Source organism: Plectropomus leopardus, chromosome 4 (assembly GCF_008729295.1).
Source record: "Plectropomus leopardus isolate mb chromosome 4, YSFRI_Pleo_2.0, whole genome shotgun sequence".
Taxonomy (NCBI): domain Eukaryota; kingdom Metazoa; phylum Chordata; class Actinopteri; order Perciformes; family Serranidae; genus Plectropomus; species Plectropomus leopardus.
Window position 1 is genome coordinate 29,341,811 of NC_056466.1, and position 11,885 is coordinate 29,353,695.

Here is an 11,885-nt window from a genome sequence, read left to right on the forward strand (position 1 = left end):
CATTCTAGTGAACAGCACAAACAAACAACATGGAGTTTGGCTTTGACTATTCAGCCCATACTGTATAATGTGTGCTGACAAGTTGTTGTGTTGATCTACTAACATATAGTCCCATGACTTATCTACATGTTATTATTAAAATAAAGCATTCACACTGAACCTAACCCAGTGCTTTTATGCATACAACATCTAATGGTTATTGTGATAATCTTACACTGAGATATCTGCTCACTGAACCCTTTAAGGATACAGAAATGTTCCCTAAATGCTTGACAAACACGGCAAAACGTTTGGAAGTGTTGAGAAATCGTGCTGACAGAGAGCGGCCTTTGGAGCGCAATAAGAGGATGTCAAATAAGGAACAGCAAACTAAAACACACTTTATTTCTGTCTGGTACGAGTGTGTCACAATGTCAGGGTGGGACCAAATCGGCCCCGCTTCTCTGACAATATGAACAGCAGTAACATTAAAAACTGCAGCTTTAATCTGTGAATGCATTACATGCACTTCTCTGCAAGCACAGTAGAGTATGTGGCACTCTGAAAAGTGGAGGCTGCAATTCTGGAGAAACATTGTTGATATTTGAACTCAATATCATACTACCTTCCTTTGCAATCCAGCTGCTTTTTAAAAAAAAAACTAAAAAAACATCCACAGCCTTTCCCGTGTCTTGTGCACAAGCTCGATTATGTTGTGTGGCTCAGTTTGAGCCACCTTGTTTTTTTCCCATTTACAAAAGTAGGGCTGTGTATTAACACTGGACATTTTTCAGCACACACACAGTATGGGCAGTTACCCAACCATGAAGGGATATTTGCCAAAATTAAAAGAAAAAGGATTTGAATCACAGACTCCACCGTAAAACACAATAATTATACTGGGGCAGTGCTGATAATTTACATGTACATTCTGAGGCTGCATTAATGCTGGAACCAAAAAATCGGCTTTTTAATCATCTAGTGAGAGACATTTCTAAAGGAGGGGGGATTTCAAGATCTTGACTTTCTTGTCTGAGAAAATTTCAGCCTGGTCTAACAGAAATATATTAAATGACTACAACATCACTGTGGTGGTGGCACATGTGCTGCCATTGTGGTTCCTTATGTGTTAAGATTATGTGCTGGCACCACAGAAAAAATGCCAATGAAAAGTCAGTTTTGTTATGGTGGACACACAAATTTCTTGTTACAACAATACGCAAGGGCAAATGGTTAATGTTACAACCCCATAGGTACTATAAAGAGCGGGATTTTCTACATATGGTTTATGTTGTAGGCAGGTCAAACAAATACAGTTCTAATGCAAGACTTTCACCCAGGAGACTGCTGTTTGTGCCCAGTATGAAACCAAAAGTTAGCACTGACTTATTTAACTATGTATTACGTACTTTGTCCCAAATGTTACAAACATATGTATTTTATGTGCAACCACAAACTTTTGTAAACCTAGCCAACTTTTTTGTGTGTTTGTTTTGTTTTGTTTTTTATCTGCGACTAGCAACTCAGTCTATTGGGCAGTTGGTTGGTCGATCCAAAAAAATTCTCCTCCCTTTGGCAGCCACAAGTTTTTTTCCCTAGTGAGTCTCAAATTTGGCATAGAGGTCTGCATGTCTGCGTTTGTGATCGTGCACGTGGGGGCACGGGGGAGGTGCAATGAGGCAGCCTATCGCAAAAAGGCGCATAACTCCAAATGGATTCATAAACTTGCCCATGATTTTGTGAAAAAAATGGTCATCCCGAGCCAAAGGACAGCTGATAAACTGTTTATACCAAGTGGCAAAAATGGCAACATGTAGATGCAAGAATATGAGGTTGGAGCTGATGCCAATTTGCTTGTTTTTCCCTGAACCTAACCAAGTGTTTTTGGTGCCTAAACATAACCAATTTTTGACCATTTTACAAGTTAACCATATCTTTAAAACTGCGACCATTCCAATCATTTTAACGAGTTGCATATCAAAAACCCCTTAATGCTGTGTTAAGAGGTGGTCATTTCACATATTTCGGTGTCATCAGGTTGGAAAAGATTACTAGATATTCATCATTAACACATACAAATGAAAACACACAATCTCATTAGATTTCCACAACCATGATATGGATCCACATTGTTTGACATTGTTGTGTACTGTTAAACAACACTGTGACCTTTATAGCAGATAAAACATGTTTGAGACTGTTTGACTGCTCTGTGATGTTTCATGCCTCAACCTGCCCCACAGCACATTTCACTATCTTCCTAAAACACAGAGCCTCACACCCAGTGTTTGCACATCACTTGAAAAGACATAGAGACAGTTAAAACTACAAACATTTCTCCAAAAATCCATCTATTACTTATTTCACACAATTGAAGAGAGAATCATGCTGGCTCCGTATCTGCAGGTGATTGTATGTCCTGTCTGTCAGTGTGACATTTAAACTCCCAGTGGCTGCCTGCACTCCTCTTTGTTTGCTGTCTTTTGGTGTCACCGCTCATCATTTGTGGCCGCCACCATCCTTATCTGACCCTTGACCTTTCCCAGAATGCCATGGGTCACTAAAGAAGTCTTTACCCCAAAGCTTTCCTCACTGTCCGTGTCACCATAGCAACTGGATGTTGCTGGAGAGTTAGCCAAAGCGATGACTGAGTCAGTTGAGTCTCTGTCTCTGTTGAGCGTTGCGGGACGGGCTGAGGATGTTGGGGCGGCGTGGGACAGAGGAGGGGTGTTACACTGAAAAATAGGGTTCCGTTTATTACCATCCAGTCCAGCTGCGGTGCTCTCGTCCTCATCCTCAGCCGAGTCCCTGTTCTTGTCCTGAGCCTGGTCATTGAGCAGAGTGACCAGGAAGTTTATGTACTTCACAGCCAGACGGAGGATTTCGTTTTTGCTGAGCTTCTTGTCGGGCGGGTGTGTGGGGATAAGTTTTCTCAGCTCAGAGAACGCCCCGTTCACGTTCTGCTGCCGCCAGCGCTCACGGCTGTTGGTGAAGACACGGCGAGCAAGTTTCTGAGGAGGGCCTGTTAGACACACATAATCACTGTCTGAGTGTGCAGGGCCTTAAAGGACATAAGAGAAAGTTAATATACACCCCTATTATTGTCAACAAATCCCATAAAAAGGACCAAAATCAACAATGAAATGATCCTACTAACACTGTGTAGCTAAAGCCTGTTAAATCTTATTCCTGTGTGCCATAGAACGCAGTTGTTGTCCAAAACTATTCAAAACATGTCAATGAGCTACGTTGTTGCACTGGGACAACTTCATTCACATGGACACTGTAGTTTATTTGAGTCAATCTCATGAATACCTTGCGAGGGTCCAGATCTTTGAATCCACCCACTTCGCTAAGTTTGAGTTGACAGATTCATCTGGCATCGTGATATGACACAGAGGTTTCCCGGTTAAAATAGAAAACAACCTATGAGCACTGCAGTGGGAGTCGATTAGAATCAGTGCTGTGTGTTGGACTAATGCTGTTGTCAGACTGTTGTCAAACGATGTGCCATAACCAATGAGGAGTAATAACAACAGTGGAGAGAGCTGTAGGTCAAATAGATGTTCCAATAGCAGCTATTCTGCATAGACATTTCCTCTCAATATCTCCCAATAATGTAGTTTGTTTTACTCCGCTTTAAACTCATTTTTAATTCAGGCAAATACCTAGGTTTCCAGTGATTGGTTAAAATGGAGAAGGAGTAAAATGAGTTGACTATTCTGTTTGATATCAGTCAAGCATATTGACTTGATGAAGTAAGAATTTGCAAGAGCACCAAATGTGTATTGATCCACCGCTGAAAAAAGTCCCTGAACAAATGCGTTTTTTGTTTTTTTTCTACCCTTTTTTGAGTGATATTAAACAAAAGCTACAGTGCCTAGACTTTTTAGGTAATTATTTAAAATTTAATTATTATTTAGCCTTTAATTTTTTTTTGATATGTATCTACAACAAAAAATGTATGCCTTCAGTAAAGATAACTTGGCTTCGGGCTAAGGTTATGGAAGTAGGAAAGTATTGAGAGATGGACACATTGCATGCCTTTGGTTTTTTCACAAGACTTGTTGACAATAAGGAAAACACAGAATGTCGGTGACTTTATCTATTGAAGTTAACCTTCTCCATCAATGCAACATTAAAAAACATGCTGTAACAATGGCTCTATCAATATCCATCTCTGATTTTTCATCTGTTCACACAGAAACTCACAGTCATTGATCTCCACCTCAAAGTGAGACGAAGGTCTTCTCTTGATGCGGCTGTTGTTGATGACACCATAGTTTCCTCCTGAGGGACCCAGGTAAGAACTGGAGATAAACACACAGAAAAATGTGAGAAAATGTGACATTTTTGTAACTGCATTTAGAATCAAACACAGGTAAATGTGTAAAAGAAAACAGTACACAGTGTTAAGTCGTTCAGCATCTCCCTTTCTACATTGGAAGAAGCCTTAGAGAGCAGATGGAGGAATCAAGAAGATGGTGGAAGCCATTAACTGTGGTGTGATTATGTTGGTGGTGTTGATTGAGTGTGCATGCAGAGTTTCAGCCCAGTCTCATTAAGTCTGGTTACTAGCTGATTCTACTTCAGGGGGATGAAATAGATCAATGCTTCCTGCTACAAACAGACCAGAGAGAAGTGAGGAGGGAATCTTATTCCCAGACCTCTATGACAGATGGTGGAACCTTAGATGTAGAAAAAAGTCCTACTTTTTACACAGCTGATGCTTCTTTGTTACAGAAAGAAACTGTGAGGAAAATCCTTTTTGGAGTAGAGAATAGATGAACAGTAGGAGGGCTTTGATAATGTCTGCAAATGAATGCCTTTCTTCATGAGTGTAAGCTAAGAGTTGCCAACTCCATGAGCCCAAAAAGTGCTTTAAGAGCTCTGTTTTGTAGTCTTTTGTCAGTTCAACGACTAAATTTAGCCGCAATTAAAAGTAGTGGTATAGTTTAAAAAGTGATCACTTCAGGTTTTTGGTACTAAATGCACACAAAAACATTATGCAACTCGTGTTGAGCAACCAAAAGTCTTGATGAGTAAACTTAGCGTGAGAAATGTGAAGTTCCTTCATAGCAGCACACATCCTGCTGTCAATTTCTCATAACCGTGCAGCGTAGCCACAATTAATCACTGTGGGAAGTCTTGAAATCCCAGCAGTTGAGGTTTTATATGAAACAGAAAATGGTTACCAACGAGGCACCATCACCATCACTATTAACGTAAATTTCTGGTTAAGAGCTTCATATCTGTTTGCATGCCTGGTGAAAAGGAGGTGATCGAGCATATGGCATGCATTTGTCTTTTACTATTTAATATACTGTATCTGTCACAGAGGGCTGAAGTCATATTTACTATTTTTGAATATGCAGTATTTTCTTAGATGACCAAATCCACAATATTTAAATATTCCACCAACCAGATTATTTACTACACAGTCTGCTCAAAACATTTGAATATTGTATAGCACAGTGCTGTTTGCCAGTGCGGTTTCCAACCTAGGGGTCGGGACCCCTTAAAGGGCTTCACAAGATGATTTACAGATAAGAAAGACATAAAATTAAAACAAACAGTCACTTTCTCCAATTTGTTTACTTTTTTTTTTCAATCTTTTAAGGTGCCAAAAATGATGCAAATGAAACAATCTGAGAAGGAAAAAATTACTCTGCTCAGCATTTACTGATGCAACACATTCTCACTTCCAACTCATCATATACCGATGCTTGGTCAGTGGCCGTCATGTCAAATATGACGCACTAGTTACCTCTTCTGAGTCAGTTATGGACGTTTGGGGGCAGCTGCAAATTTACACCCATTATATGCACCCATTATGTGTCTTTTAATAATCTTTCATTTTTAAGTAAACGTACAGTTTGTGCTCATCCCTTTTTAAAATAAAGTTAGAATGTAGGTTAAATAATTTATCTTTTGGTTTACTTCCTCAGGTTTCGGCAACAAAAGCACATGGTTAGACTTAGAAAAAAAAAACCATCATGGTTTGGCTTAAAATAGACTAACTTGTTACTAACATATTATCATGTGACATGACATATGGCACTAGATGAGGATACTATACACACTAGCACCCTGCGTCATTATTAAAACAACTCAATCTACTTTTAGTTTCACACTGGACACAAACAGATGGCTCCCCGGTGAAGGTCCGGAGTTCATTTGACCCATTCACCTCCCCTCACGATCAATGCAGACTTTATCACTCGTTATGCTATGGTAGTTGCCTGGAGCATTAACTAATGCTGCCACCTGGGCCGACTCATACTGCTGCTAAAGGATGCCTCTTTGCAGCAGTGTCTGACACTAGCAGGCCACTGACCGAGCACTGGTATTTGACGAGTTGGGGGTGACACCAGGTTGACTGATAAGGGTCTGATGAGGTATTAAAGTGAAACGGTTGCTTGTGGATGAATCCGTCTCTCACCTGGTGAAGAAAGGGTGTGCAGACAAATACTGCTGAGGCAACAGGGGTCCTTGGGATGGAGCTGAAGGGCCCCCAGAAGCTCCAGGACTGGTCACAGGTAAACCGGCCAGCTGACTGCGGCGAAGGTCCCCATGGGGCCCATGAAGGAGGTTGGGGATTGGGTGTAGGGCAGTCAAAGGGGTATTGGGGAGCGGGAGAGGGGGTTTGCTGTGCCCGAGACTGATGACAGGAATGTGTGGAGGAAGAGGAGAGGGTGATGAAGACACAGTGGAGGTTGGAGGTGGTAAAGGGCACGGGGAGGTCTTGGCCGGTGCTGGGAGGAGCGGGGGCGGAGAGGAAAGAGTTGGGGACCCATTGGCAGAAGCAGCATGGGCTGCGGTGCTCTTCGGTCTTTCCCTCTTCTCCTCCTCCTCCTTCTCCTCTGTCTCCATGACGATGGGCTCAGGTGCAGCCGCTTCGTCTGCGTTGTGACTGGTTGATACTGTCGTCTTGGCAATGGGGGACTGAATTGAGCCAGCGGAGGGGACATCCGTGTGTCCCTTGTGCCCTGTCTTGTTAGCAGGACGTGGGGTGCTGATAGCATCTGAGGTTACTGTAGTCTTGCTCTGGAGGGGACTGTGCGTCTCCATGGAGGCAGAGGAGGGGGAAGAGGCAGAGGAAGAGGAGGAAGAGGGGCGAGGTAGGTCAGAGGGTGAGGCAGGTTGGCCGGTGCGGTTCAGCTTCTCCATCATAGTGCCGAACTCAGGTTCCTCAGAGCTGCCCAGTGTGTGTGCTGTGAGTGTGTGTCAGTGTGTCTTTATATGTGTGCGCGAGTAACTTACATGTTCATGTGCACCAGCTGCAGTGTGTCCTAAAGAGCCTTTTAAAACTCTCAAGTGTTTTTCCTTGTAACCCTTTATCTCCTCGTCCTTTGTTCCACTTTCCTGCAGATTATGCTATGTTTTGCTGCTCTACCTCACTAGAAATGAAGATTTTCCTCTGTTCAAAGTGAAAGCCATCTCCTATCATCCCCAGGGTCAGTGCGTGTATCATCTATCCGTCACTCCAGACTATATGTGGCTTGGATGGAGCTGCAGCTGCCCTCTGATCTCCTCCATCATTCCCGCCTCTGCTGACTGTATCTACAGTGTGAGTAAATGTGAGCCTGTGTTCATTCCCTCACTCCAACATTACACAGAGTGTCGGTCAAACAAATGTTGCAGTCTTTAATGGAGGGCTACTTCTTTGGTGTTGTCTCTGGGCGCGGTGTGGAGCCGGGGTGGTTATTGCGGTCTGAGTGGGGTTTTCTAACAGTACATCCTGAGCAGCAGATTCTCGGTTTGAAATGAGTCTCCAGTGGCTGCTCTTAATGAGTCTGTCCGTCTAGCTGTCTGTCTGTGTGTATTTTGAGGATGTGAGTCAAAATCCTTTTCGGCATTCAAAACGTCCCAGACCCCCGAAGATTGGATTGATATCAAAGAGTCTGTTGAACAAAAGAAAAGCGCACTCAGGATATATATTTGGCGTATATTTAGTGAAAGCAGCAAGACATGAAAATGTGCTCAAAGGTCAAATGTTGCAGATAAGCACCACAATAGCTTACACTATAATGCAATGAGTTGGTGGTTTGTTTTCATCGGAGGCTGGCTTATAGTTTTGAAATCTGAATTAGAATCATGGAAATTTACAGATTCATCTTACATTGTTCCCCTGATGGGATGTGAAAATATCAAGTTATTTCACGGTTGTACTCCACGTTTGTTTTTACTGGGTTACTCTGCAAGAGTGTGTAACACTCTTATGATTTCTCAGGTTTTGCAATCGCAATTGTTCCTGTTTTGTCTTGTCTAGTGGTCATGACTTTATTTTGGACAGTTCCCTCTTTCACAATGGTACGGACAACATTTGCAAGTAGTAATTTAAAATTAATTTTGCAGCAGTTTTTTTTTCATTATATCTATTCTATTAATCTATTAAAGAATATTTAAAGGGTTATTTTTGCTGAAAAACATCATTAGCTACATATTATTATTATTATTGTTATTTGTTGTTGTTTTTTTTTTTTGGTTACCAAAGCAAACAAAAACAAAGCAATTATACTTCCATATATTTTCTTGTAGCATGTTTTGATGAAGAATATCTTACACAGCATTTGATTTTTAGTCAAGCCTGTTTATGCCCATAAAATATAATATATATGATCAATGTGATGAACCTTGCTATATAATGCCAATATGTCATTAAATTACCCTTTAATAAAATACTTATTTAATTGCACTAGATGTTGCATTTGTTAAATATATGTATTTTCTTTCCATTCAATCAATTTATTTAAAGTCAAATGCACAATATATGGTGTATTTGCAGTAACCATTAATAATAATAATATGTAATTTGGCTCTCAAAGGAGCAAAGCTATCTCATCAAAAGCACATTTTGTATATAAGGTATGCCACATCAATTCCAATCAGATGCTTTTCTTTTGTTTAAAATAATTGTTAGATTCTGCATACTACTCTAAAATAACAATAACATCTATGAAATAAGTACTCACAGATACATGATGACATCCAGTGAGGCTCGTCTGTCACTCATGTAGAATCCGTCAGAGTTCAAATGATCTGTGAGCGCACATGTTGTATCTCCTCAGTGTTGAGCGCCCTCCTCCTCCACCACCTCCGCCTCCTTCTCCTCCTCCTTCAGGTCGTTCACACTCCACTGCAGCCTGTCAGTGTCTGTCTGTCAATCTCTGGTGTCAGAGCTGTCTGACAATACTCAAAACACTCCTCATACTCATAAATCCCTTCAAAAATCAGTAATCAGAAATTGAAACACAGTCCCAATTGTTCAAAAAGAGGTGACGTCAGAATAAGACCGTCCAAATTGTTGTCAAAGTTCATTTGAACGAAGACACACACAAAATGTGGACATGTTCTCAGCCACCCCCTCTGTCCATATGTCATTCTCACCACTCTCTCTTTCACTGTCCCGTCTATTCTTCACTCACTCTCCTCGCCAAGAAGACACAATGCTGGAGCTGGCTGCCAGTCTGAGAGCTCTGGTACTGGCAAGTGTGAGGAGGAGAGGGAGAGAGAGTGAGAAGAGGGGGAGAGAGAGGGAGAGAGAGGGAACCATGTTGCATGAGAGTTTTCCGCTCCCTGCTGGACAAGAGGATGTGCTAGTACAATGTGGTGGCTGCTGATAAGAGCCTCAAAAGCTGCCTGTGGCCTGCAGATAAGCAACCTCCACCACCCCTCCTCCCCCCGCTCCACCAACACCAATACCAACACACACACTTTTCATAACACTCACACACACAAGCAGTCTCACGCCTGCATGCATGTATGCACACACACATCACAGTAGACTGGTCAGTCTGAGACTTTGAAGGGAGCTGGACTGTTTCCAAGAAAATATCCGCAACTGCACTTATATTAAAATATAATGGATGGACAATACACACATGCTTCTTCATACACAGACAATGCCGAAAGAAGCACTCAGGGAATCACCTATTATCTATCTTCAAGTGACAGCTATTAATGGTAATTGAACATCTTGATTATAGGCAATATCCCCTTATAATATTAATTTGTAGCAGCATTATAAAAGCACACTTTTATTCTGGAGTGGAGGCAAATTGATGTAATAAAGGAGGTGAGCAGAGATGAACCATAAAGGAGAGAGTAGACGCTCCCGAGTAGAGCTGCAATAACTTGTTGATTAATCAATTAAAATATTATTAATCCCCAACTATTTTGGTAATCCATTGAGTTTTGCAGTCATTTTTCCAAACCAAAATGTCAAATATCCGTTGGTTCCAGTTTCTTCAGTGAGAGACTTTGCTGCTTTTCTTTATCATATATGAAAGTAAATGAAGAATTTTTGGGTTTTGGACTGTTGGTTGGACAAAAGTACCCCGAGGACTTTTGGTTCTGGGAAATTATGATGAGCATTTTTCACTTTTTTTTTTTTTTTTTAACATTTTGTAGACTGAACGATTGAGTGATTAGTCAATCATAAGAAAATTAATCGGCAAATGTATTAATAATCAATAAGTCGTTCAAGGCATTTTTCAAGCAAGTATGTCAGCAATGGCTGGTTCTAGCTTCCTAAATGTGAGACTTTGCTGCTTTTCTTTTCTTTTCTTTGGCATCTATGATAGAAAATGAGAAATATATCTCGAAATATATCTATAAATGGGATTTTTATGTTTGTGATGAACGTTTTTCACTTTTTTTTGGACATTTTATAGACTAAGCAATTGATCATAAAAATAATCAGCAGATTGGTCAATAACTTTTTACACTGCAAATTGTTGTTGCATTATTATTTCTAAATAGAACTTTTGTTTTATTAAAGTTGTTCATATTATTGTGGTTATAGTCTCAGTAGGTCCATTAATCAATAGTCGATAAACGCGTAATCTAGTTCAAGAATCAGTCAAGAATAGTCACTTCTTCATGACAAAAAAAATATTTGTTGAGTATTTAATTGTTTTTTTAAATAATGTATTTATGGTAGTAAACTAAATATTTTTAGGTTCTTGAGTGTTTGCTGCATAAAATGAGCAACACGATTATGAAATTATAGTGGGCATATCTAGACAAAACAAGTAATCACTCAATCTTTAAAATAGTCTGCAGATTCATCAATAATAAAAATAATCATTAGTTGCAGTGCTAAAATCCACTGTATGTATATGTGAAACAGCACTGTACAAACACAATCTCTATTCATTGAACTGCAGACAGATTTTGGGCAGAAGCTTGATGACATCAGAGCACACCTGTGTCACAGATGACCAATGCACAAGTCGTCATCGTCGTAACTTTCCTCTCAGAGAGCTCCCAAACTTCCTTCCTAAATCTATGTCTCACCCTGTCCTCCTCTGCGCTCACACATTCCTGTTCTTCACGGTCTCTCTCTCCCTCTCTCTGAACCTCAGGGTCACCAACACTTTTACATTCCCTCTGCCATTTCCTTCTTAGACAGACTGAAACACAAACATTATAAAGGCTTTACAGTTATGTGACCTTCAAGGTCCTGGGAAAGAAAGAAAGCCATGCTGAGCGACTGCTCAATAAATCTGTCATCACCTTCATCATCATCATTGTCATTTTTTTTTTTGTAGTCATCATCATCATCATTATAAACAATAATGGCACTGGTGTCTGGATATGCTGAAATAATAATAGTACAACCAGTGTCGTCTATCGGTCTGTCACACTCGTTTGCGTCTGGCAGCTGTGGTTCCAGTTGGTCGCTCTCTGTGGGCCAGAATAACGTTGCAGTGGCATCTGCAGATGCTGCATGAATTTGCCTGTGACATATAAAAAGCTACACAAGGGACAGAGAGACAAATCCTTTGGGCTTAACTTTTCCTGTCAACTATATGCTCGAGTTAAAGATTATACATTTTAATATTGTCACATTGCTGTATTGTCAGTGCACTTACAGTCTTTAAAGGTGCTTTGCGCTTGTT

At 40.7% G+C, this 11,885-nt stretch overlaps 1 protein-coding gene across 2 annotated transcripts; it reads right to left on the reverse strand.

Annotated features, from left to right (window-relative positions):
* Positions 1-355: 355 nt before the first annotated feature.
* Positions 356-9,432, reverse strand: lyl1 (LYL1 basic helix-loop-helix family member). 2 transcript variants are annotated; one of them, XM_042485395.1, is made up of 4 exons: positions 8,955-9,432; positions 6,422-7,883; positions 4,192-4,289; positions 356-3,001 (listed from the first exon to the last, which is right to left on the reverse strand). In XM_042485395.1, exons 2-4 carry the CDS (start codon positions 7,150-7,152, stop codon positions 2,469-2,471), a joined length of 1,362 nt encoding a protein of 453 aa, XP_042341329.1. In that variant the 5' UTR covers positions 7,153-7,883; positions 8,955-9,432; the 3' UTR covers positions 356-2,468. The 2 variants fall into 2 exon arrangements, with proteins under 2 accessions (XP_042341329.1, XP_042341328.1); XM_042485394.1 differs by having other exon boundaries at positions 356-3,040.
* Positions 9,433-11,885: the final 2,453 nt, after the last annotated feature.